The following is a 26720-nucleotide window of genomic DNA, read 5'->3' on the forward strand; positions in this document are numbered from 1 at the left end:
TTCACTAGACGACTGGTTCCTGGGCCCCACTTACCCTTGGAATCCTAGATATCATTGCACAGTACCCACTCCGGCCACTCTCCCCATCCTGAGGTGCCTCGGAGCTCAGAGTTCCATAGAGCAGTGCACTTTGGTTATTCTTGCCCATTTTCAAAAACACTTCACTCCTGCCTCCTATCGTCTTATCAGAAGTCACTACCCACTTATCCAAATCTTCTTTCCCACGGAACTGCCAGACAACCTTGGCTTGTTCCATCATGACTTCATGTAGTGGGCGGCCTTCTGGCCCGATCCAATGATTCACAATTTCATCCTTCAAACGCTTAAAATGGTCCTTTACTTCATCTTCAATTGCTTTGTCAAAGCTAACTTCAGGCTTCTCCTCAGGAGAAGGTAGATCCACAGCAACTTCCTTCTGATGACGTCCTTGCAAGCCCCCTTCAGACTTCCTCAGCCAAGAGCCTTTCTTGGCAGCAGGCCCTGACTTCTGAAGACTACTCGAACAATAGTCTGCAAACCGAATGCTCAAAGATGGACAGAAGAGAGCACTCGCCTTTGGGCATTTTCTGAGAATGTAAGCGCCATTCAGCAATTTTTGAACCAATGCCATGGTAAGATAAAGTCAAAATGTAAAATTCTCTCTGGCTAGCCAGGAGAGGAAGCTTCAGCAAACAGCCCAATTCCACCTATGATAGAAGAGACATTGAAGAGTTACCAGTGCAGAAATGAATGTATCACAATTTCAAGTTCAGCAGAGACCATGTATTGTAAAGCTCCCAAGCTTACCTTCTAATTCAATAAACATTTATTTAGTGCCCAGTAGAAGAGCACTGTATTATGTATTGGAAAAACAACCAAAATGAAAACACAGAGCTGACACTGTGGTGTAGTAGGTTAAGCCTCCACATGTAACTCTGACTTTCAAACAAATAAGTAAACCTTAAAAAAAAAAAAAAACAACTTTTTGTTGTTGTTGATCCTGAACTGACACAACTTCTTGAGGAGGAGATTGGTAGTACCATACATGTGGCACTGATAACCCATATGGGCACAGGTTTGTGTCCTGGATGCTCCTCTTCCAATCCAGCTCTTTGCAAATGGCCTGGAAGGCGGTGGAAGATGGTCCAAGTCCTTGGACCCCTGCACCCATGTGGGAGACCCAGAGAAAGCTCCTGGCTCCTGGCTTCAGATGAGTCCTGCCCCAGCCATTTGGGGGAGTGAACCAGCAGATGGAAGACCTTTTTAACTCTGGCTCTCAAATTAAAAAAAAATGAAAATGAAAACCACAGACCCCCATCTCCATGGAGCTAACAACCCAAAGGTAACTGAAGCATGTGCCAAAAGCTACCTCAAGAGGTTGTGTCAACAACAACAACAAAAACTTTTTTAAGATTTATTTGTTTTAGGCCGGCGCTGTGGCTTAACAGGCTAATCCTCCACCTTGAGGCGCCGGCACACCGGGTTCTAGTCCCGGTTGGGGTGCCGGATTCTATCCCGGTTGCCCCTCTTCCAGGCCAGCTCTCTGCTATGGCCCAGGAAGGCAGTGGAGGATGGTCCAAGTCCTTGGGCCCTGCACCCGCATGGGAGACCAGGAGAAGCACCTGGCTCCTGGCTTCCGATCAGCAAGATGCACCGGCTGCAGCGGCCATTGGAGGGTGAACCAACGGCAAAAAAAGGAAGACCTTTCTCTCTATTTCTCTCTCTCTCTCACTATCCACTCTGCCTGTCCAAAAAAAAAAAAAAAAAAAATTTATTTGTTTGAAAGTCACAGTTACAGAGGGAGGGAAGGAGGGAGAGACAGAGAAAGCTCTTCCATGTGCTATTTTACCTGGCAGATAGCCACAACAGCCAGGACTGAGCCAAGCTGAAGCCAGGATCTAGGAGCTTTACAGGTCTCCCATGTGGGTGCAGGACCCCGGCACCTGGGCCATCTTCTGCAGCTTTTCTCAGGCCACTAGCAGGGAGCTGGATCAGAACTGGAACAGCTGGAACAAGAACCCAGGCCCATACAGGATGCCAGCATTGCAGGCAATGGCTTTACCTGCTATGCCACAATGTTGGCCCCAACTCTAAAACAATTTTAACATTGGATTTTTATTTTTAAAGATTTATTTATTTACTTGAAAGTCAGAGTTACACAGAAAGAGAAGCAAAGGCAGAGAGAGAAAAAGAGGTCTTCCATCTGCTGATTCATTCTCCAAATGGCTGCAATGGCCAGAGCTGGCCAATCCAAAGCCAAGAGCCAGGAGCTTCTTCCAGGTCTCCCACGTGGGTGAAGGGGCCCAAGGACTTGGGCCATCTTGTATTGCTTTCCCAGGCCATAGCAGAGAGCTGGATTGAAAATGGAATAGCCGGGACTCAAACTGGCACCCATATGGGATGCCAGCACTGCACTGTGGATTTACCTGCTACGCCACAGCACTGGCCCCCTCCCCTAGCTATCTTAAGAGTTTCTTTTGGCATAGTGGGTTAAGTCACTGCCTGTGATGCCTGCATCCCATATGGACGCCAGTTGGTGTCCTTGCTGCTCTACTTCTGATCCAGCTCTCTGCTAATCTGTCTTGGAAAGCAGCGGAGGATGGCCCAAGTACTTGCACTCCTGTCACCCATGGGGGAGACTCAGATGAAGTTCCTAGCTGTTGGCTTCAGCCTGGCCCAGCCCTGGCCATTGTGACCATCTGGGGAGTGAACCAATAAACCAAAAATCTCTTTGTGTCTCCCTCTCTCTGTGACTCTGCCTTTTTTTTTTTTTTTTTTTTTGCCAGAGTTAGACAGTGAGAGAGAGAGAGAGAAAGGTCTTCCTTCCGTTGGTTCACCCCCTAAATGGCTGCTACGGCCGGCGCTGCGCCAGTCTGAAGCCAGGAGCCAGGTACTTCCTCCTGGTCTCCCATGCGGGTACAGGGCCCAAGAACCTGGGCCATCCTCCACTGCCCTCCCGGGCCACAGCAGAGAGCTGGACTGGAAGAGGAGCCTGCCTTTCAAATAAAAAAAATTTAAAAGGTTCTTTTTTGGGGGGTCGGCGCTGTGGTACAGCAGGTTAATGCCCTGGCTTGAAGCACTGGCATCCCATATGGGCACCGGTTCAAGCCCTGGCTGCCCCACTTCTGATCCAGCTCTCTGCTATGGCCTAGGAAGGCAGTAGAAGATGGCCCAAGTTCCTGGGCCCCTGCACGGGAGACCCGGAAGAAGCTCCTGATCGGCGCAGCTCCAGCCACTGCGGCTGGGAGTGAACCAGCGGATGGAAGAACTCACTCTCTCTCTCTCTGCCTCTCCTCTCTGTGTAACACTGACTTTCAAATAAATAAATAAATCTTTAAAAAAAAAAAAAAAGGCTCAAACTTTCTATAAAAAAAAAAAAAGGCTCTTTTGAAGAACAGATGGAATGATAGCTCTAAGAGGGCTCAGATTCAGTAAGTCTGATCAGAGCCCCAAGTGTCGTCATTTGTAATGAACTTCTAATCCAGGCCCTCTCTTAAGAGTAGCAATCAGGGACGGCACTGTGGCATAGTGGGTAAAGCCACTACCTGCAGTGCCAGTATCCCATATAGGCGCCCGTTTGAGTCCTGCCTGCTCCACTTCCAATCCAGCACTGTTAAGGCCTAGGAAAGCAGAAGATGGCCCAAATCCATCTGGGAGACCCAGAAAAACCTCCTGGCTTTGGATTGGCCCAGCTCTGGCTGTTGTGGCCATCTGGGGAGTGAACCAGCAGATGGAAGACCTCTTTACCTCTCTTGCGCTCCACCTCTGCTGTAAGGCCGCACAAAAACACCAAACACCAGAGTAAGGGAAAAGGGTTCACTGAGGAAAACCCAACAGACCGGAGGGAAGGGGCAAAGAAGGAAAAGAGTGAGGAGAACATGAGAGAGATCCAGAGGGAAATCAAGAGACAGAGAGAAAGATCAGGAGATGGAGAGAAAGAGAGCCATGTGTTCAGGAACAGGTCCTTTTAAAACTTTGCTGGGGGGTGGGGGGGCAGGCAGGGGAAATAGGTGCAGCTAATCCCATTAGGATGGGGGTGGAGCTGACACCGGTGGTTGGGCCATGTGGCCACCTGGCTTCCAGCAATGGCAGCGGGGGCTGGAGCCTAGGATGGTGTCAGGGGTGTAGATCGCACCATAGATAAGACCACCATTTTGCTAACATCTGCCTCTCTGTAACTCTGCCTATCGAATAAATAAATCTTTAAAAAAAAAAAAAAAGTAGCAAACTTTCACTGTCATTTGAGCTCCTCCAAAATAGAATAAAAAGCAGAGTTTCATCATGACATTTCAATGCCACTCTTAGGAACATGTGTTTAGCCTAGCAAAGCAGTTAAGATGCCCACATCCCATATCATAGTGCACGGACTTGATTCCTGGCTCCAGCTCCGGACTCCAGTTCCCACAGATACAGACCATGGAGAGAGCAGTGATGACTCAAGTAACCGGGTTGCTGGCACCAATGTGCGAGACCTAGATTGAGTTCCCAGTTCATGGCTTCCAACCAGGACTAGCCTCAACTGTTGCAAGGCATTTGGGAAGTGAACCAGTAGATGGGAGATCTGATTTTCTGCCACCCATCTAGGAGACCTGCATTGAGTTCACAGTTCCTCCCAGCTATGGCAGGTTTGTTTTGTTGTGGGTTTGGTTTGAAAATTTTTTGAAAGGCAGAGTGGCAAAGAGACAGATCTTTTATCCACTGTTTTACTCCTCAGATGCCTTCACCAGACAGGGTTGGATCAGGTAGAAGTCAAGAGCCCCAGATTTAGTCAATCTGGGCCTCCTACGTGGGTACCAGGAGCCCAAGTATTTGGTCCATCTTCTACCTCTAAGGCATAGTATCAGGAAACTGGACCAGAAGTGGAGGTGGGACTTAATGCATCCCAGGCAGCAACCCACTGTGCCACAAGGCTCACCCCTGTGACAGGCATTTTATTTTATTTTCTTATGGAGGGTGAACCAACGGCAAAAGGAAGACCTTTCTCTCTGTCTCTCTCTCTCTCACTGTCCACTCTGCCTGTCAAAAAATTTTAAAAAAAAGTCAAAAATAATAATTTATTTGAAAGGCATAGTTACAGAGAGATGCAGAGAGAGAGAGAAATCCTCCATCCACTAGTCCACTCCCCTAAGGCCACACCATTAGGAAGGGAAGGAGGGAGAAAAATGTTCACACCACAAAAATGATCAGTCTACTATCCTGGCTAATGTTAAGTGACTACTGCATCTTGATCAATTATGGCATTAGCCTCACTTCCAGCTTTCCAATCAGAGAAGCATCTCTAACATAATATCCCCAAATCACATAACAAGCCTAAATCCCTACGTGCTTTCTAACACCTTCTTACTGAGATGTCCCAACTTGTTGGAGTGGTTGGTTAGCCTAGTGAAGACACAGGTTAGGACACCCACACCGCACGGAATACCTGGGCTTGACTCCTGGCTCCTTATTCCAGCTGCCTGCTAATGCAGACCCTGGGAGGCTGCAGTGATGGCTCAAGTAATTGGGTACCAGCAATCCACATGAGAGATCTGGACTGAGTTCCTGCCTCCTGGCTTCAACCTCATCCAGCCCCAGCCACTGCATCTCAAATAAATAAAGGTAAATTTGGAAAAGAAAAAAACAAAACAAAACAAAAAACAAAAAACTGGCTTAACTAGAGGCAAGGTCCTTGTGGTCTCTGGAGGTTACTGACATTGTTCACATTCTCTTAGGAACTCCTGCATCTCTCATACCTGTAACACAGTATTAGCATTTTACCTTTATCTAACCTAGCCAGTTTTTTTTTTTTTTTTGACAGGCAGAGTGGACAGTGAGAGAGACAGAAGAAAGGTCTTCCTTTTTGCCATTGGTTCGCCCTCTAATCGCACCGTGCTGATCCGAAGCCAGGAGCCAGGTGCTTCTCCTGGTCTCCCAAGGGGTGCAGGGCCCAAGCACTTGGGCCATCCTCCACTGCCTTCCCAGGCCATAGCAGAGAGCTGGCCTGGAAGAGGGGCAACCGGGATAGAGTCCGGCGCCCCAACGGGGACTAGAACCCAGTGTGCCGGCGCCGCAAGGCGGAGGATTAGCCTAGTGAGCCACGGCGCCGGTTTTTGTTTTTTTTTTCTTCAGATTTCTTGAACCTTAGGGACTGTGATGCTCAATAACATTTTTTGAGTAAACAAAGGCCACGTAAACAGTATGTTTTCACACAGACTAAAAACATAAGGGAAGGGGCCAGCGCCGTGGCTCACTTGGCTAACCCTCCGCTCGCACCCTGGATTCTAGTCCCGGTTGCTCCTCTTCCAGGCCAGCTCTCTGCTGTGGCCCAGGAAGGCAGTGGAGGATGGCCCAAGTCCTCGGACTCTGCACCCACATGGGAGACCAGGAGAAGCACCTGGCTCCTGGCTTCAGATTGGCGCAGTGCCGGCCGTAGCGGCCATTTAGAGGGTGAACCAACGGAAGGAAGACCTTTCTCTCTGTCTCTAACTCTGCCTGCCAAACAAAAACAAAAACAAAAACAAAAAAACATAAGGGAAGCAAAAAAGAAAAAAAAAATCAAACAGTTGGTCTGAGGTCCTGGCATGGGTAACACTCAAATTTCCCTCACTGGTAATTTTACCTCTGCATTTACTGGCACTTGGGAAAATGGAGTACTGTACGATAAAAATTATTCTCAAGAACGCCATGCTTAGGCTACAACACTAAGCAGCAGAGGAACCCAATTTGCATATATGCTAACATTACAAGTATATAATCACGTACAGGCAAAAAAGCTCTGTGGCAAAGAAAAAAGGCCTCCGACAGTGTGTATGGTGACGGGATCTGTTTCCCAAATCCTCAAGGGTTATTACTTCCTTAACAGTATTATAATTAATTATAAATGCTTTTTTAAACCAATAGCATCAGACCCATTAACTAGAACAATTCCGGGCCACGAGTGGCCGTTTTGACAGCTAGAAGCGATTAGTAAAGATTGTAAATCCAGGGTTTACTATATGCCTTGAAACTGCCCTAAGTGTATTTTCACGGACGCCCCCAACCCTAAGAGGCGTTACTATTATCATTCTAATAACAAACACGAGGAAACAGAGGTCCCGAGATTAAATAACCTGAAATCTCAAAGTAAGAGGTAAAACTAACTCTGAAGGCGGGAGTACAGCTCCACATTTGATCCACAGGAGGACAGACACCAGCCCCGGTGGGGCCGCCCGCTCAACCCCTCACCTGCCAGAGCTCTGCCGCCCTCCCACATTCTGGACGTCCCACCCGCCAAATTGCGAAGGCTCACCTCGCCAAAGCTTTAGCGTGACTTCCGGTTAGGAGTCCGCCTCTCCTCATTGTCCGGTTCTCCACTCTTCCCGTGTCGGTCCATCTGTTTTTCCCTTCCGGCACCAAACTAGAGGGTAGGACGCTATAGTTCCGGCCTACTGGGGAGGTACCGGAAGGGGAGCAAGGATCCCCGAGCTGGACGCGCAGAACCTTGTGGTCCACCCAGCTCCCAAAAGGCCCGGCTACCACTGCTCCTGGTCTTTTCTGACCTGTGTGAGAAAATAGGATTTAGAGAAGTTTTTCTCCTCCTATTCCTGTATCCCGCCTGCAGGCTGCAAACTCTACCCCTGCATTTTACACATGGGACCCAGTTAGTACTAGCGCTCTCCACCCCCGGGTGCCGGGGTCCTCCCATATTCTTCAAGCTCCACAATCCCTCTGTTGTCCTGGCTCTGCTGAAACTGCCGAAGACCCCTTGGAGACCCACCACGCACCAGGACTGCACCCCGACCTAACGGCCTCTACCATCCCGCTGCGCGGCGCCGCCCACGCCGCCCGGCGCACACGTCTGAGAGCACTTCCAACATTGTGTGTTACTCATTCCCTTCTCACTTCCTATGAGCTGGGTTGCCAACTGTGCTGTTCTCCCTTTCACTAGCGATGACAGGAACTGGGAGCTCAGTGTGAATTTGAAAGAACTGTAACCCCTAGCACACTGGCTGTTCTCCAAGATTCCGAAAGAGCTCACCACATACAACTGCCTTCTCCGGTTTCTTCCACCACAAGTTTCCACACCGCCTCTTCCGGCTTGAAATTCGGCTTTGACTTGCCTAGACACTGCACTTAGCTCTTCGAACTTACCCAGTCTCCCTCCTTAACTTCTCTTCCCACACCATTAAGTGAAGGCAGTCTCCGTGCCTAGCCTGTGCCGCCTTCTTTCCTAGTTCCAAATATGTGTTCTCTACAGTTGGGTTATGTCTTTCCCTAAGCCCCAGCGCACCTTTCCAGCCCCCTTGTAGCAGTTCCAGTTGTGGGATACACTTCACCAGCATCTCAAATTTGATATGTCTAAAACTGAATGTATCCTTTCCTCCATTTTAACTCCTCTTAGCTTCCCTATTTCTGCAAATTCCCACATCTTTCTAGGCTGGAAATCGTTGGCTACCCTTGGATTCTCTCAAAACCTCCTCCCAAACGCACTAAAGCCTATTGAGTTATCTTTGCTGACTTTGATTTCTACTTCCTTCCCAAACTCAATGACACTCTCATAGCTTTATACAATTCACATTGAGACTTCTGACTGCCCTACTCTGTACACATAACAGCTTAACTATTTCCATTTTTAAAACATGGTATCCAAAGCTAAACACCATGTGAAGTCTAAGCCTTCCATCTCTTCTGTGACTCCATTTACCATTTACACTACTCATATGCATCTTCCAGTTCTCATTCCAGCTGATATCTGCCTAAACCACACTGTATTCCTCTTCATATCAGAATTAAGAGTCCCTCCCTCCCCCCCCCAACCATTTGGTTTCATAAGCTTATGTGACCTCTTTCTATCCTTCAACCAATTGGTCTAATAGTATTCACCTGTTTTGCACTGCCAATCAGGGCCTACCAAATTAGGCTAGTCTCAAGATTTTCAGAACCAAAATTGAAGGATAACTCTTTTAACCCTGCTAGCTAGCTCCTGAGATTCCTGCTAATATTGTGAAGGAAATTAGTTTGCAGCAAGCAAAAATAAAACCAAGACACAAAGAGAGGTAGGTCGGGGGTGGAGATGGGAAAATTAAAGAGAAGTTAGTATTCAGGTTGCCTGTTATAGTAGTTCCTGAGGCCCATGCTCCTCCCATGGCTTGGCTATTTAGTCTTTGGTTTCTAAGCACAGACAAATTCATTTTAATTAAATTAATGAGTTGGATTTCTATCACTTGCAACCAATTGTTGATTGACAATATTGACTTCACCTATTTGGAACACATGTAAATCCTATGTTCTCCTTAAAAACTTCCCTAATGCTTCCATCTCAAATTGTTGCTCCCTTCTGACATCCTATCATATTTATCTCTTATGCTGAACACACAGGCAATGAATTATGTTCAAATGAAAACTAGATTTTAACAACACTAAACTGCTTATTCATTGTTTGATGTGTGCAAGGCTCAGCTCTTCAACAGCAGGGTAAAAACCTTGGAGGTAGTAATTTTGTCACATGCTTAAAAACACACATCTTCTAAAGTAACCTGCATGAATATAGACACAGAGTGAGGACTGCCTCAGAAGCCAAAGACAAATTTCGTGAAAACATTTAGGAAGGTCTGTAGTGACAAAGTCCAACAACAACAACAAATACTGTGATAGTTCTGACAAGAAGCCACAACAGCAATTCGAGCTCTTGATGAGACAAAAAGAATTTCTTCCATGACTAAGAATGATCAGATTATGAAATCCAGGCTCGGTGAAGAAGTAAATTCAGAAAAGGTTACCTTAAAATAAAATGAAAAGGCAAACATGGAGGCATTGAGGTCTCACCACAGATTCACATTAGCCCTCCACTTTGCTGATCCAAGAACGTGATCTAACTTTAACTCAGAGGATTACTTCACGTCAAACTAATTCATAGGAGGAGAAATGACAAATGAGAAAGCACATTTATTCATCTGCAACAGGAAATGGGCTTGACTTGAGATCCAACACCAACTACCCAGAACAGTTCCTCTTAGTAAGGAAGCCTTTCCTGCAGGCCAGACACAGACCAGCAAGTGAGGAGACTCCTGCTTCATTAAAATAAGCTGGGGCTCAATAGGCTAATCCTCCGCCTGTGGCGCCGGCACACCAGGTTCTAGTCCTGGTCGGGGCACCAGATTCTGTCCGGGTTGCTCCTCTTCCAGTCCAGCTCTCTGCTGTGGCCCGGGAGTACAGTGGAGGATGGCCCAACCTGCGCCCTCATGGGAGACCAGGAGAAGCACCTGGCTCCTGGCTTCGGATCAGCGTGGTGCGCTGGCCACAGTGGCCATTGGGGGGTGAACCAACGGAAAAAGGAAGACCTTTCTCTCTGTCTCTCTCACTGTCCACTCTGCTTGTCAAAACAAACAAACAAACAAAAAAAGATAAAATAAGCTCACAGTGGGCAGGAGTTTAGCATGGCAATCAAGGTACCCACATCCCATATCAGAGGACCTGGGTTTGAGGCTCTCCTCCTGATTCTAGTTTCCTAATAATGTGTACCCTAAGAGCAGTGGTGATGGCTCAAGTATTTGAGTCACTGCCACCCACTTGGGAGACCTAGACAGCATTCCCAACTCCTGGCTTCAGCCTTGCCCAGCCCTGACCTTCAGAGTGAACCAATGGGTAGAAGTTCTGTCTGTCTCCTCTTTCCAATAAATACATAATTTTTTTTTAAAGCTGGTGAGGGGTTGGCACTGTGGCACAGTGGGTTAAAGCCCCAGCTACAGTGCCAGCAACCCACATGGGCACTGGTTTGAGTCCCAGCTGCTTTGCTTCCAATCCAACTCTCTGTTAGTGCCCTTGCACCCATGTGAAAGACCCAGAAGAAGCTCCCAGCTTCAGATCAGCTCAGCTCAGCCACTGCAGCCATTTGGGGAGTGAACCAGTGGATGGAAGACCTCTCTCTTTCCTTAACTCTTTCAAATAAATAAAATAAATCTTTTTTAAAACATAAAATAAAAATAAAAAGCTGGTGAGATGGCAGTGTTCAAGTAGATTTTCCATTGAACAAAGTGAAGTACTTGTCCCTCTGCTGGGGCTATTTTTATCAGCAGCACTGAGGTCAGGCATTTGGTGATGGCACTAACTATACCAGAACACAGACATGTTCTCTGCCTGTGGTCCTTGTCCTAGTTGACTCCATGCAGGCCAAACCCTACCCATTCTCCATTCTCCACCAGTTTGTCAGTACAACACGCACTTCACACTGAGGATGCTTATTCTCCTGCACAATTACAGTCACAGCCCCGGAGACTCTGTTACAGTCCCCTGCCACTTTTGAGTTAGGAATGACCTATTGTGTTTGCCACACTTTTGTAAACCTCCTCAGCCTCAACTGCTTTCGGCAAAACCTTGTCAGGTTGCAAGGCTCAGGCAGACTAAGTAGCTTCAGTTTCTGAAGGGCATTCCCTGACCCCGCCTTCACATTCAAGGGTTGACCAATAGGGAAAGCTGCTTGTTGCTAGCTAATATTTGTTCTTCATTTCTTGCATTGTAATGGAATATTATGTGGGCGTGAATACAGTTCACATTTCTCAGCTTTCCTTGCAGGTGCCAATGGAAGTAGAAATGGCACGTGACAGCTTCTAGGAGGTTTTCTTAAAAGGCAATGGTAGGGGGGCACTGTGGCACAGCAGGTTAAAGCCCCAGCCTGCAGTGCCAGCATCCCATATGGGCGCCTGTTCGAGTCCTGGCTGCTCCTCTTCTGATCCAGCTCTCTGTGATGGCCTGGGAAAGCAGCAGAAGATGGCCCAAGTCCTTGAGCCCCTGCACCAGCGTGGGGGGCCTGGAAGAAGCTCCTGGCTCCTGGCTTCAGATCAGATCAGCTCAGCTCTGGCCATCACAGTCATCTGGGGAGTGAACCAGCAGAATGGAAGACCTCTCTCTCTCTCTCTCTGGCTCTACCTCTCTCTGTAGCTCTGTCTTTCAAATAAATAAAACAATTCTTTTTTTAAAAAAAGGCAATGGGTATGTGTCTTTTCCTTCCTTCCCCTTCACTCTCATATTATTACCTAAAACTTGGAAATGATACATCTCCATCTTGAAACATCAGGGTACAAGCAACCTGCAGCAGAAGTAGTAGAAAGTCAAATGGAGGCCGGCACCATGGCTCACTTGGCTAATCCTCCGCCTATGGTGCCGACGCCCCGGGTTCTAGTCCCAGTTGGGGTGCCGGGTACTAGTCCCAGTTGCTCCTCTTCCAGTCTAGCTCTCTGCTGTGGCCCGGGAAGGCAGTGGAGGATGGCTCAAGTGCTTGGGCCCCAGCACCCGCATGGGAGACCAGGAGGAAGCACCTGGCTCCTGGCTTCGGATCGGCGCAGTGCTGGCCGTAGTGGCCATTTGGAGAGTGAACCAACGGAAGGAAGACCTTTCTCGGTCTCTCTGTCTCTCTCTCTCTGTCTATAACTCTACCTGTCAAATAAAAATTAATTAATTAATTAATAAAAAAGGAAATGTGGCTAGGATAATTGGGGGACTGAACTTTAAGTTTATTCTATTTCAATTAGCTTAGATAGCCATACGTGGCTAGTAGTTGCCATATTGGGTTACTCCTAAAGCAGTCAGCTTTTAAGAGCAAGAGATTAATAAATATGAGAAGCTGGATTAGCCAGGTATATTTTTTTCTACAGATTAAACACTCAAAAGTCAAATAATATGGCTTGTGTGGTTTTTCACCATTAGAGAATTATTCTGCATTTTTTCTTCCTCATTCCCTAAATGTGGGATTCCTCAAGCTTTGGTCACCTCTTGAGGCTTCACCCACTTCTACCATTTCCTGTAACCTCACTTAGCATTCAATCTGCTGTGCATCCCAATACAGGATTTCTACTTTCCTTTTGAAATAAAGCCACCTGTTTTAGTTCCACTGCCTTCTTAATGGTATCATAAAAGGCGACTTTCTGGGCCAAGCGCCTCTGTAGAAGTGCCTGGAGTGGAGCATTCCCAACACCTCACATATTCCAAGGCTCACCTGCTATGGCGAGGGTCAGTCTTCAGGACTCATGGTCAGAATGACAGATTGTCCTCTTCAGAATAGGGGCACCTATTGAAATGAGAGATCGTACTCTACCTCATGGGACAGAAGCCTGAGGGTCACTGAGGCTGGCTCTAGGGGTTAACACCACTCTCCAGACAGAGGAGAAAAAGAAGCTCTGCAAAAAGGCCCTGGGCATTGACAGAGAAAGGCCCCCCAGAGAGTCTGGTATTTCTCACCATGCTACACTCTGCTATGTGCCTATCCCACCATGCACCTAATGAACGAGAGAGGAGAGTGCATGTGGTTCAAGACAAAACACAGCACAGCCCTTCCCAAGGATGGTATCAAACAGACTAAATGTGGCCTCACTGTAGCTGTCTGGAGTTCCTATGAGAGAAATCTTTTATTAAACATCTTGTACAGAATCTTGATTTTATGAAAGTAAGGAGAACATGGGAAAATTAAAAGAAACACAGGGGTGGACATTTGGCCTAGTGGCTAAGTTGCCAGTTGGGATGTCTAGATGCCATATCAGAGTACCTGAGTAGAAGTCCCAGCTTTGCTCTCATTTCCAGCTTCCTGCCAATGCAGACCTTGATAGGTGGCAAGGAATGGCTCAAGACGTTGGGCCCCTACTCCCTCTTGGGAGATCTGGATGGAGTTACTATCTCCCAGCTTTCACCTGGTGTGGCCCCAGATGTTGCAGGCATTTGGGGAGTGAACCAGTGAAAGGATACTCTGTCTGCTCTCTCCTACCAAATAAAATTGAACAAAAACTGAATTCTCAAAATCAGAATAAAGATAATAATAGTCAATATTTAATGAATATGAACGAGGTGCCAGGCACTTTTCTGAATACTCTGTATGTGTTAACACATTTAATATTCAAAACAAGCCCATGAGGCAGTTGCCATTATCATTTACAGGTGTAGGAACTGGGGCCAAGGAAAGCCCGGGGGATGAACTGGGTGAACCTGGAAGGGAAGAAGTGACAACTGTTACTATCATAAAATTATTCCATCCAACGGAGATTAGTGATCAGGTTACACGAATGTTTGTTTGCTGGCTTTTTTTTTTTTTTTACTCTATCATAAAATTTACTACTTAAACCACTTTTTTTTTTTTTGACAGGCAGACTGCACAGTGAGAGAGAGAGACAGAGAGAAAGGTCTTCCTTTTCTGTTGGTTCACCCCTCAATGGCTGCTGCGGCCGGCGCACCGCGCTGATCCGAAGCCAGGAGCCAGGTGCTCCTCCTGGTCTCCCATGTGGGTGCAGGGCCCAAAGACTTGGGCCATCCTCCACTGCACTCCCGGGCCACAGCAGAGAGCTGGACTGGAAGAGGAGCAACCGGGACAGAATCTGGCACCCTGACCGAGACTAGAACCTGGTGTGCCAGCACCACAGGCGGAGGATTAGCCTATTGAGCCACGGCGCTGGCCCTTAAACCACTTTCAAGTATACTGTTCAGTGGTATTAGGTATATCGATATCATGTGCAAAAACAACAGTACTCACTTCATAACTTTGTTTCCTCATTTTCCTTTCTTATTTGAAAGGCAGAAACACACACAGAGAGAGGGAGGGAGAGAGAAGGAGGGAGGGAGAGGTGGGGGGAGAGAGAGGGAGGGAGGGAGGGGAAGAGAGGGAGGGAGGGAGGGAGTGAGTGAGAGAGACAGAGAGAGAGAGAGAGATTGAGAGAGAGATCTCCTGTTAGTTTATTCCCCAAATACCCACAATGGCCAGGACTGGGTCAGGCCAATGCAAGGATCCCAGAACTCAATCCAGGTCTCTATGTGGATGGCAAGAACCTAAGTCCTTGAGCCATCACCACTTCCTCCCAGGGTGCGTATTAGCAGGAAACTGGATCAGAATCAGAGCTGGGATTCAACCCCAGGCACTCTGATAGGAGATGCGAGTGTCCCATGTGGTGTCCTAACCATTGTGCCAAATGCCTGCCCTGCAGAACTTTTTTGTCATTTTAAACTGAATCTCTATATCCATTAAACAGCAACTTCCCTTCCTCTCTTCCTTTAGTCCTTGGAAACGATATAGGTGAAAAAAAAAAAAATCATGGGAAAACGAAATTAAAAGGTAAGTTTGGGGCAACCAGTTGGCATAGTGGTTACGATGTCATTTGGAATATCTGCATCCCATAATGAAGTACCTAGGTTTCAGTCCTGGCTCTGCTTGAGATCCAGCTTCTTGCTAATACACACCCTGGGAGATAACAAATAATGGCTTAAATATTTGGGTACCAGACACACATGTGGGGAAACCAGACTGGGTTCCCAGTTTATGGTTTTGGCCTAGCCCAGTCCTGGTGGTTGCAGTCATTTGGGGAATAAAGATTCATTTTTTAAAAAAGATTTATTTATTTATTCAAAAGTCAGAGTTACATAGAGGAGAGGCAGAGAGAGAAGCAGAGAGAGAGAGAGGAGAGAAAGGTCTTCCATCCGATGGTTCACTCCCCTATTTGGCAGCAACAGCTGGAGCTGCGCCGATCTGAAGCCAGGAGCCAGGAGCCTCTTCCAGGTCTCCCACGTGGGTGCAGGTGCCCAAGGACTTGGGCCAACTTCCATTGCTTTCCCAGGCCATCGCAGAGAGCTGGATTGGAAGTGGAGCAGCTGGGTCTCAAACTGGCGACCATATGGGATGCTGGCACTTCAGGCCAGGGCATTAACCTGCTGCACCACAGCGCTGGCCCCAGCTCTCTCTTTCAAATAAATAATTTTTAAAATGTTTAAGGTTTTTTTTTGGTGGAAAAAATTCAAAATTCATGAATAACTTTTTCATAATACCCATTTTCCATGAAATTTTTGAAGATCCCTTGTACCATTCTACTTTTTTTCCCCCAAAGAAACCTTTTATTTAATGAGTACAAATTTCATAAGTACAACTTTAGAAATATAGTAACTGTTCCCACCATACCCACCCTCCCACCCCCACTCTCTCCTCACCTCCTCCATCTCCCATTCCCAATCCCATTCTCCATTAAGATTCATTTTCAATTAACTTTATACACAGATGACCAACTCTATACTAAGTAAAAATTTCAATGATTTGCACACACACATACACAAACTAAGAACAAGTTTTATAGTTAATTCTCATAATACAACTCATTGAGGACAGAAGTCCTGCATGGGAAGTTAGCGCACAGTAACTCTTGTTGTTAATTTAACAATTAACATTCTTATATATGATGTCAGTCATCACCCATTCTACTTTTTATGTCTTCAAAGTTAACCATTACAGGTACCTCATATAAGTGGAATCATACATTTGCCCTTTTGTGTCTGGTTTATTTCATTTGGCATAAACTGTCTCCAAAATTCATCCATGTTGTAATTTGTATCAAAATTTCCTTCAGTTTTGTGGCTGAATAATATTCCATTGTCTGAATATATCACATTTTGCTCATCCATTCGTCCATAAATGGGCTTTGGGTAGCTTCTACCTCTTGGTTATTGTGAATAATGTTACTATGAGCATGGATATATAAATATCTGTTTGAGTGTCTGCTCTTTATTTCTCATTGTCACTCATTTGGGAGTGGGGAGAGAATGCTCACACCTGCTGGTTCACTTCCCCAATGCCCACAATGGCCAGAAATAGAGTGGGTCAAGGCTGGGAGGTGGGAACTCAATACAAGTCTCCCACATGGGTGGCAGGGACCCAATTGTTTGAGCCATCACTGCTGTCTCCTGGGTCTGCATTAGCAGGAAGCTGGAATCAGGAGCCCTGGCCAGGAGTCAAACTCAAGAACTCCAGTGCAGGACACTAGCATCTTACCAACAGGGCCAAATACCCACCCCTCTGCTTCCTTTTTTAACTTCACATATTCATTTGTGGTAAGAATGATTTACTCCTACTCTACTAGAAATCAAGTGTATAATGTGGTGTTAACTAAAGTCATCATCTTGTACAACAGACCATCCTGAATAACTGAACTTTTATGACCTTTGACCTCAGCATGTTCTAACAACTATTCTAGTCTGCTACTATAAATTTGACATTTTTAGATGCCACATATAAATGAGAGCACATTGCATTTGTCTCTCTGTGTTTGGCTTATTTAACCTAATATAATGTCTTCCAGTTTCATACATGTTGTCACAAAAGAGAAGATTTCTTTTTTTTTTTTTTTTTTGACAGGCAGAGTGGACAGTGAGAGAGAGACAGAGAGAAAGGTCTTCCTTTTGCCGTTGGTTCACCCTCCAATGGCCGCCGCGGTAGGCGCGCTGTGGCCGGCGCACCACGCTGATCCGATGGCAGGAGCCAGGTGCTTCTCCTGGTCTCCCATGGGGTGCAGGGCCCAAGGACTTGGGCCATCCTCCACTGCACTCCCTGGCCACAGCAGAGAGCTGGCCTGGAAGAGGGGCAACCGGGACAGGATCGGTGCCCCGACCGGGACTAGAACCTGGTGTGCCGGCGCCGCAAGGCGGAGGATTAGCCTGTTGAGCTGCGGCGCCGGCCAGATTTCTTCATTTTTGAGGCTGAATAGTAGTCTATGGTATATATGAACATGTATTTTCTTTATTCATTTAACTTTTGGTAGACACTTTGGTTGATTCCATACCTGACTATTATGAATAATGCTGCAAGGAACATGGGGCTCAGATATCACTTCAATGTACTGATTTCATTTCCTTTGCATATATACCCAGCAGATCATATGGTTGTTCTATTTCAAGTTTTTGAGGAACCTCCATATTGTTTTCCGAAACAGTTACACTAATTTACACTCCCACCAAACACTTAGCATACCAGGTCTCTCATGCCTCACCACAATCTTTTAAGACATATGTTACTTCCCTCTCTCTCCCCTGAGGAGAACAAAGTTCAGTGATGTTAGGTGATCCTGATCAAATTCAAAGATCCAAAGAGGTGGAAGATTGGCCTCTGAATGCAGATCTGGTAAGCTTCATGAATTCCTCTGGATTATGTGGTGTGGTGAGAGCAGAGAAGGAAACAACATAGCAGTTTCTCAAGGATTTTTTTTTCCTGTGATCCACATTAAGAAATGCAATTTACTATTACTAGCATATATAAAAATACATATGGTAGAATTGTCTAGGGCTCACCAAAATCTATTTTTCTCTCTCTAGGAATATTGTAGGATTATACTTCTTTACCTCCCTACAATTAGAAAGTCACGTGACAAGCTCTTGCCAAGAGATTACGAGCAGATGTGACATGTATCGATTCTGGGCCAAGGCATTTCATTTCAGGTTGCAGACCACCCAGTGTTCTCTTGCCATGCAGCAGTGATTGTGAAGCTGTTTATTGAGGGGCCAGAGCTGATGCCCCAGCCCAAAGCACTAGCATCTCATACGGGTGCTGGTTCTAGTCCTGGCTGCTCCTCTTCTGATCCAGCTCTCTGCTATGGGCTGGGAAACCAGTATAAAATAGCCAAAATCCTTGGGCCCCTGCACTCACGTGGGAGACCCGAAAGCAGCTCCTGGCTCCTGACTTTGAACTGGCCCAGCTCCAGCCATTGTAGCCATCTGGGCAGTGAACCAGTAGATGGAAGACCCCCCCCCCTCTCTGTCTCTGTCTCTACCTCTCTAACTCTTTCAAATAAACAAATCCTTCAAAATAAAGTATATATTGAGACTGAGGTGCTACAGGATCTAAGTACACTGCACAGCTAAGCTAACAAGTAGAAAACAGTTGCCCTCGAGCATCTCTGAGATTCACAGCAGATTGTGCATGAGTGAAAAATAATCTTTGCGCGGTTAAGCCACTGAGATTTTGGTGGTGTTACAGCAGCAAAACTTAGCTGTCCTCAACTATGTAATATATGAATGACCCATACAGTACTTCCACTACTACATGTAATATACTCCAATAGTTTCAATTCTATTACATTTTTTTAGATTTATTTTTATTTATTTGAAGGACACAGTTACAGAGAGAGAGAGAGAGAGAGACTCTTCCATCCACTGGTTCACTCCCCAAATGGCCACAGCAGCTAGGGTTGGGCCAGGCTGAAACCAGGAGCTTCTTCTGGGTATCCCTCATGGGTGCAGAGGCCCAAGCTCTTAGGCCACCATCTGCTGCTTTTCCCAGGCACATTAGCAGGGAGCTGGATCAGAAGTGGAGCCTGGATTCAAACTGGGGCATTACAGGCAGTGGCTTTACCCGCTACCCCACAATGCCAGCCTATTACATTTTAAATGATTGTGGGGTAGGTTCTTTGGCACAACAGTTAAGATGCTGCTTCAGATACCCACATCCCAAATCATAGTGCCTGTGTTTGGGTCCAACCTTTGCACTCAATCCATCTTCCTGCTCATATACATTGTGAAGTGGCAGGTAAAGACTCAAGTACTTGGGTCCCTGCTACCCATCTGGGAGACCTAGATGGAATTCCAGGCTCCTAGCTTTGGTCTGGCCCATACCTGCCTGTTGTAGCATTTGGAGAGTGAACCAGGGAATGGAAGATCTCTCTCTCTCTCTCTCTTGCTCTCACTCTCGCTCTCTCTCTCTCACTGTGTGTGTGTCTGCCTTTCAAATAAAATGGAAATAATTTTTTAAAAAATAAAATTATTTCCAACTCACCAAATTGACTTCATGGCCTGAAAATAGATTTTCACTCACAGGTTGAAAAATAGTATTGTCAAAGTGGCCTGGGCCAGACCATACACACCAAGCTCACAGACAGGAGAAATATAGGTCAGATATAACTTCTTAAAATGTTCTCTAAGAGCAAGTCACATGATGGTTTTAGGGGACAAGACATGCTAGAGATTGAGGAGAAGGTAAGGAGATTAATGTAATACACACTGCAGAGAGTATTAAACAAACGAGCAGCATGGGGATGGAGGAAGGGGAGACAGAGATGCTCTGAGGCAGAATCTTGAGGCTTAGGAAGCATCTGAGGGAGAGTTTGGGGAAGGATAGCAGGGAGTGAGATTGGATAACTGGAAGGACAATGATTAATGTAATGAGTGAAAGAGGAGGAGCAAGCTTGGAGATGAGTTTGGCTACATGAGTTTTGATGGGACAAAGAGAAAGGAATAGACAGTAGATCTGTTGACTCATCTGGAGACCCAGAGAGCAGAACTGGCAGGTTATACTGTCTTGGGGATCATATTAGCACAGAAGAATTCAAGCCCCAGTCTTTCTAATTCTAATCATTCAGTATACGTTTGAGTGCCAGAGGGTGAATGGAAGCAGGAGAGCATGCAGGCTGACAGAGGACACACTGTGTTAGTCCACTGTCTGCTGCTGTAACAAAATATCAGAGGCAGAGTGTTAGTGAGGGAAGTCACATATCTGACTCACTGCTCTGGAGGCTGGGCAACCCCAGAGCCTGCGGTCTGCGTTTGGCAAGGGCCTCCAACCTGCATCACGAACAGCACAAAATCATGCGAGCATTGTGATTCAGAAGCAAATCAAACCAAATGCATCCTTTTTAAAATCAGGAACCTGTTCCTAAGACAACTAACCCACTCCTGTGAATTGGTAATTTGCTAATCACCACTTAGATATCCCATCTGTTAATACTGTTAAATTGGCAATTAAATTTAAACATGAGGGTTTTTCTTTTAAAGATTTATTTATTTATTTGAAAGTCAGACTTATAAAGAGAGAGAGACAGAGAGAGATCTTCCATCTGCTGGTTCACTCACTAGATGGCCAGGACTGAGCCAAGCGGAATTCAGGAGCCAGGAGCTTCACCCAGATTTCCCAGGTGAGTGTCAGGGGCCCAAGAACTTGCACCACCGTCTGCTGCCTTTTCCAAGACATGAGCAGGGAGCTGGATGGGAAAAGGAGCAACCAGGACTCAAACCAGTGTCCATATGGGATGCATCACAGGTGGTGGCTTTACCCACTATGCCACAACACTGGCCCCTCAACATGAGTTTTTGAGGAGACATTCAAACCACAGCAATAGAAAACCAAGATTCAAAGGACAACCTGATGAAGAAGAAACTGGAAAAGCCTGAGAAAGAGTGGCCACAGAGGTAGGAACAGAATCCAGAGAAAGCAGTATTACAAGCCGAGAGGATCACAAAAGAAGAGTAAGGGGGTAAGTGTGGTGGCACAGTGGGTTAAAGCCCCACTTAGGATGCCCATATCCCATACAGAAGTGCCTGGCATCAAGTCTCACCTCCACTTCTGATCCAGCTTCCTGCTAATACACCCTAGGAGGAAGTAGATGATGGCTCAAGTACTTGGGTTCCTGCCACCTATTTGGGAGACCTGGATGGAGTTCTTGGCTCCTGGTTTCAACCTGGCCCAGCTCCAGGTCCGGCTATCATGGGCACCGAGGAAGTGAACCAGCAGATAGATGATCTCTTTTCCCTCTGTCATTTGGCCTTAAAAACAGATAGATACAGGGCTGGCGCTGCAGCATATCAGGTAAAGCTGCCGCCTGCAGTGCCTGCATCCCACATGGGTACCAGTTCAAGTCTTGGCTGCTCCACTTCCTTTTCAGCTCTCTGCAATGGCCTGGGAAAGCAGTAGAAGATGGCTCAAGTCCTTGGGCCCCTGCACCCACACGGGAGACCTGGAAGAAGCTCCTGGCTCCTGGCTTCGGATCAGCACAGCTCTGGCCATAGCACCATCTGAGGAGTGAACTGGCAGATGGAAGACTTTCTCTCTCTCTCTCTCTCTCTCTCTCTCTCTCTCTCTCTTCCTCTGCCTTTCAAATAAATAAATAAATCTTTTTAAAAATAGACAGATACATACAAACATACAGAGTGGAATATCTGGGTAATGCCTCTAAAGATCTTGATGCCCAGATGCTCCTGACCCCTCTGAAGTTGCAGACCTGGCCCAGCATCCAGCACTCCTCTCCTCCTTGCAGACAGTAGAGAGGCCCGGTCCTGCAAGACTGCATGTGCCCTTGTCCCCTCTCACAGTCAGCCCTTATCTCCCTGCTGGTCTCTAAACATAACTAGGATTAATTCACCTCATAGCCCAATAGGGGACATACTGGGCCTGAAAAGGGAGGAAAGGGACTATATCCCAAAGGAACGGCAAGAACTACCCAAGCCTGTGAAGGCAGGAGCTGGGAAAGTAACAGAAGACTGCATCCTGAGGGTGCTTGATCAACAAGACCGAGTTGTAGGACTGGATAAGGAAGAGCATTCATAGGGGAACACTTTTACGAGACACAAGATCTATCACCTGGCCAACCACTGCAAGATTTTCAAGTTTGCCAGTACACTGTCATTTAAAAGCATGGGAAACTGTACAGCCCACATGAGGTAAAAAAGCTCAGAGCTGCCAAGTCGGATGGTATAGGAAGGGACTTAGAAAGCTCAGAATTGAGCAACTGGAGTGGATGTACAAGGGCATGAAACCCACTAAATGATTATGTTCCATTTACCAAGGCCACAAGGAATGTGTCGGCAAGAGGTGCCCCAGCATCTGTAAAAGTGCAGTGTTGCTTCTATGCAGGCCAGGGTTAACTGCAGGACAGGCTGTTACAACCCTAGGCTTTAACAGCAAGGGGGTGATTGGACCTTGAAACCAGGGACCAGGTGGTGGCACTCACGGCCATGAGCTAGGTAGATGCCAATTATTATGAATGGAAAGGTCATTGTGACATCAAGGACTGACCGTCAGAGAACTATGCAGATGATTAATAGAACACAGCACCTCCTGGGGCAGAACAGATGGCAGCCAACAAGGGTCTTCCACAGCTTACAGTCACAAGAAATCAAGAACAAGGGGTCAGAGGACTGAGGGCAGGGGGCAAGCATTTGATGCAGCAGTTAACTCTCTGCTTAGGATGTGGCAGCCCATATTGGAGTGTTTGGTTTGAGCTACCCTGTTTCCAATCCAGTTTTCTGCTAATGTACACTCTGGGAGGCAGCAAATGATGGCTCAAGTACTTTGGTCCCTGCTACTTGGTGGGAGACCAGGTTGAGTTACGTGCTTCTTCCTTAGGCCTGGCCCGGCCTCAGCTGTTGTGGGTATTTGGGAAGTGAACTAGCAAATGGAAAATCTCTTTTCTATGCCTTTTGGGGGAGGGAGGGACACTGCACACACAAAAAAATCAGAATCAGCAGATTTCACTAAAATAACATAACTTTTGGAGACAGCACTGTGGCATAGCGGGTAAAGCTAGCACTGGCATCCCATATGGACACCAGTTCAAGTCCTGGCTGCTCCACTTCTGATCCAGCTCCCTGCTGTTGCACCTAGGAAAGCAGTGGAAGATGACCTAAGTGTTTGGGCCCCTGCACTCAAATGGGAAACCCAGATGAAGCTCTTGACTCAGCCCTGGCCGTTGCGGCCATTTGGAGAGTGAACCAGTGGATGGAAGACCTTCCTATCCCCCCTGCCCCCACCTTACTGCCCCATAACTCTTAAATAAATAAATAAAAATCTTTTAAAAAAGAAACATACCTTTCTTAACTCCAGTCCAGGGTCGTTATGACTTTCTTTGATGTAACACATTTAAAGAGGGTCATCACAAAAGCGCTCCGGCTTCAGGGTGGCTAGAAATAGGAAGGCTAGCCTGGTCATCTTGGCTCAGTTCCAATATGTTGGGCTAGAGCAGTCTAGGTGTTGGAAAGCTATTCTGGAGTACACAGTTAGCTGGCCTTTTAGTTGTTTTTTTTTTTTTTCCACCATAATCCTGATGATCAGCCCTTTTCAAGTAAGTGGCAGCAAACTGGACATCTGGGTTAAGTGTTTAGTTCCAGGGATTTTTCTATATTGACTTTTTTCTTATTATTTTAAAGCATGCACATTTGTAATATGTATTGTAACTTAGCGGAGAAAATAAAATTTATACAGATACTCTTTGACTTATGATGGGACTAAAGTCCCAACATAAATGGAAAATATCCTAGTGGACCAGTGCTATGGCATAGTGGACTAAGCCGCCACCTGTGGCACTGGCATCCCATATGGGCGCCAGTTCCTGTCCCAGCTGCTCTTCTTCCAATCCAGCTCTCAGCTTATGGTCTGGGAAAGCAGAAGATGGCCCAAGTGTTTGGGCCCCTCACCAGCATGGGAAACCCGGAAGAAGCTTCTGGTTCCTGGATTCAGATCAGCCCAGCTCCAGCCATGCAGCCATTTGGGGAGCAAACCAGCAGATGGAAGACCTTTCTCTCTGTCTCTCCCTCTCTAACTCTACCTCTCAAATAAGTGAATAAATCTTTTTTTTTCTTAAATGAAGTAGGTTTAGTACAACTAACCTACTGAGCATCACAGCCTAGCAACACAGTAGACCAGAGGATATTAGTTGTTCACCCTCATGATCCCGTGGCTTACCAGGAACAGGGGTTCACTGCCACTTCCCAGCACCATGAGAGTACCAAACCACACATCACTGGCCCTGGAAATGATCAAGATTCAAAGTCCCAAGTATGGTTTCTACGGAATTGCTTTCTCATCAACATAAAGCAGAAAAATTGTAAGTCAAATTACCCTAAATCAGAAGACTGCCCATCGAGCAAAAGGGGAAAAGAGAGACATGGCAAGGACTCAACAACTCTAGGGGGATGGAGCCTCATTCCAAGTTCACTACCAGAATAAATGAATTGATGGACTCAAAAAGAGATGAGACCAATTTCAAAATATTATTTCTTATGCTCTCTATATTCCACAGCCTGCAAATAAATCACTTTTGGAGCAGATGACCTCAAACTCAACAAGTATAGAACACGAGCCCCTCAAACCTTCTTCTGAGGTTTTTTTTTTTTTTTTTAAATCTTGATGAATGGCTCTAAATGAGGATCTGAACATCACCCATGTCTGAGGCCTCTCCTTCCTTACTTCTCCTTTAACTAAGGTCCAAAACCTGCAGGGTCTGCCTTCCCAATGATCCAGAATCTATCCTCTCCTATCCATTCCCACTGCTGTTTCCTTAGTTACGGATACCATAATTTCAGGCTAAGAAGACACCAACAGCCCAATTGGTCTCCTTGCCCATAGTCTCTCTGCCTTCTAACCCATTAGTCACGCTGCAGCCAGAGTCATCTTTTCTTTTTTCTTTTTTTTTTTTTTTGACAGGCAGAGTGGACAGTGAGAGAGAGAGAGGTCTTTCTTTATCCGTTGGTTCACCCTCCAATGGCCGCCGCAGCCAGCTGGCGCACCGCGCTGATCCGAAGCCAGGAGCCAGGTGCTTCTCCTGGTCTCCCATGCGGGTGCAGGGCCCAAGGACCTGGGCCATCCTCCACTGACTTCCCGGGCCACAGCAGAGAGCTGGACTGGAAGAGGAGCAACCGGGATAGAATCCGGTGCCCCGACTGGGACTAGAACCCAGTGTGCCGGCGCCGCTAGGCGGAGGATTAGCCTGTTGAGCCCCGGCGCCGGCCGCAAGAGTCATCTTTTCAAAACAGACCTAAACCATGTCGTTCTTCAGGTTAAATCTCTCAATACTGAAGTTCACACTCCCTAATATAGCTAAATAGGCTCTGAATGATGTGGCCGCTGCGTCCCATCCTGGCCTCCTCTCTCTCGTCATCCCCACACACAATGAACTTCCAGTACCCTGAACCCAACTTTATTATTATTGCTAGGTCTTTGCCCACGATGCTCTCCGCTTGGTACACCCTTCCTCCACTCGTCTTCTAGGCAACTCAGGTGCATTCTCCTCTGCCGTCACTTGCACTGTTCAGGTAGGCAGGCTCCATCCCCCAAGCGCTGCCCTCGGCCATAAAGCCGTTTTCCTAGGGGCGGCCCCTGAAGTAGCCCTCCACACTCCATCAGTCTCAGACAGTCGAAAGGCTGGAGACGCATGAGACTCTTCGGAGAGGATTCAGGTCCTTTCGACTTCAGCCAGGACAGCAAAGAAGCCCACCCAGCTTCTGCCCAGCAGCGCAGGAACAACCTGTACTTCCCGGACGGCGACAGCATGCGACCGCAGCCCTCTGCCCGGAACTCAGCCGGTCGCGCGGCCCCGCCTCCCACGCTGCGTCGGGGGCGGGACGGGGCGGGGCGCCGGGCTCTGGCGAACGGCTTGCGCCGGGCGGGGGGCGGGGCCAGGGGCGGAGCGGAGCGCGCATGCGCGGTCGCCTTTGTGTGGGTCGAGCGGCGGCGGCGGCGGCGGCAGTGGCGGTCCCACTGGCAGGCGGGCAAGAGGGGAGTCCGGGCGGCGTCCGGCGTGGGAGCCGGGGGACCACCATGGTAAAGAAGCGGAAAGGCCGTGTCGTGATCGACTCGGACACAGAGGATAGCGGCAGCGACGAGAACCTGGATCAGGTGGGGGCAGGCCGCGAAGGCGCGGGCCGGCAGAGCCGGAGGGCTGAGTCGGGGCCACGGGATCCGGGAGCCGACCGGGCCCGGAGCCTCCTGGCCCGAGCGTCCGGTCTGCTCCGTTCCCTGACCGCGGTGCAGCCCCCTTTCCTGTGTTCCCCGCAGCGTCCGAGGCCCTCAGAGTCCGGCCCAGGCCTGGAGACCGAGCCCCGAGGACTTGGCGCCTTGGGCGGGGAGGCGGGGCAGGGACGGAGCTGATGGGCCTCGGGCTCAGGGGTTCCGAAGGGGGCCTCGGGGCTCTGGGGTACCGAAAAGGGGCCTCGGTCTGCCGGGGCCGCATCGGGGCGACGGGCTGTAGGCCAGGCGCTCGGGGCCCGGGAGATAGGAAGTATCTCCCGCCAACCCCGGGTAGGCTGGAAGGTTTTGGAGGAGGTGCAGTGGTGACCGTGGGGCGGTGCGGGGGAGAGGGCCGAGAAGGTGCAGACTCTGAAGACGAAGTTTTTCAGACAAGGGGTGTGGGCAGAGAGGAGGGACACTCGTTAACGTTCCGGGGAGCTTCTGTCGTGCTTGGCAAGGAAGGCTTCGTGTGGGCATGAGTCTGAGGACTAGGGTCGTTTGT

At 47.6% G+C, this 26720-nt stretch overlaps 2 protein-coding genes across 5 annotated transcripts in view; one reads left to right on the forward strand and one right to left on the reverse strand.

Moving 5' to 3' along the window:
- The window catches only part of NDUFAF1 (NADH:ubiquinone oxidoreductase complex assembly factor 1), a 36417-nt gene extending 12402 nt beyond the window's left edge, over positions 1-24015 (reverse strand). Inside the window, exons 1-3 of one of the 4 annotated variants that reach the window (XM_062205665.1) lie at positions 23303-24015; positions 7247-7496; positions 35-686 (exon numbers count right to left, since the gene is read on the reverse strand). In XM_062205665.1, coding sequence (XP_062061649.1) covers positions 35-610 — 576 coding nt within the window. In that variant the 5' untranslated portion in view covers positions 611-686; positions 7247-7496; positions 23303-24015. Of the gene's footprint in view, positions 1-34; positions 687-1828; positions 1968-5401; positions 5557-7182; positions 7204-7246; positions 7497-23302 lie in introns of those variants that run through there. The other 3 variants (XM_062205668.1, XM_062205666.1, XM_062205667.1) reach the window with 3 other exon arrangements.
- Positions 24016-25909: 1894 nt separating this feature from the next.
- Positions 25910-26720, forward strand: part of RTF1 (RTF1 homolog, Paf1/RNA polymerase II complex component) — a 56244-nt gene continuing 55433 nt past the window's right edge. The window contains exon 1 of the mRNA XM_062205674.1: positions 25910-26107. Within this exon, the coding sequence (XP_062061658.1) occupies positions 25910-26107 (198 nt within the window). The remainder of the gene's footprint in view (positions 26108-26720) is intronic.

The sequence above is a fragment of the Lepus europaeus genome, chromosome 11, assembly GCF_033115175.1.
Source record: "Lepus europaeus isolate LE1 chromosome 11, mLepTim1.pri, whole genome shotgun sequence".
Classification (NCBI taxonomy): domain Eukaryota; kingdom Metazoa; phylum Chordata; class Mammalia; order Lagomorpha; family Leporidae; genus Lepus; species Lepus europaeus.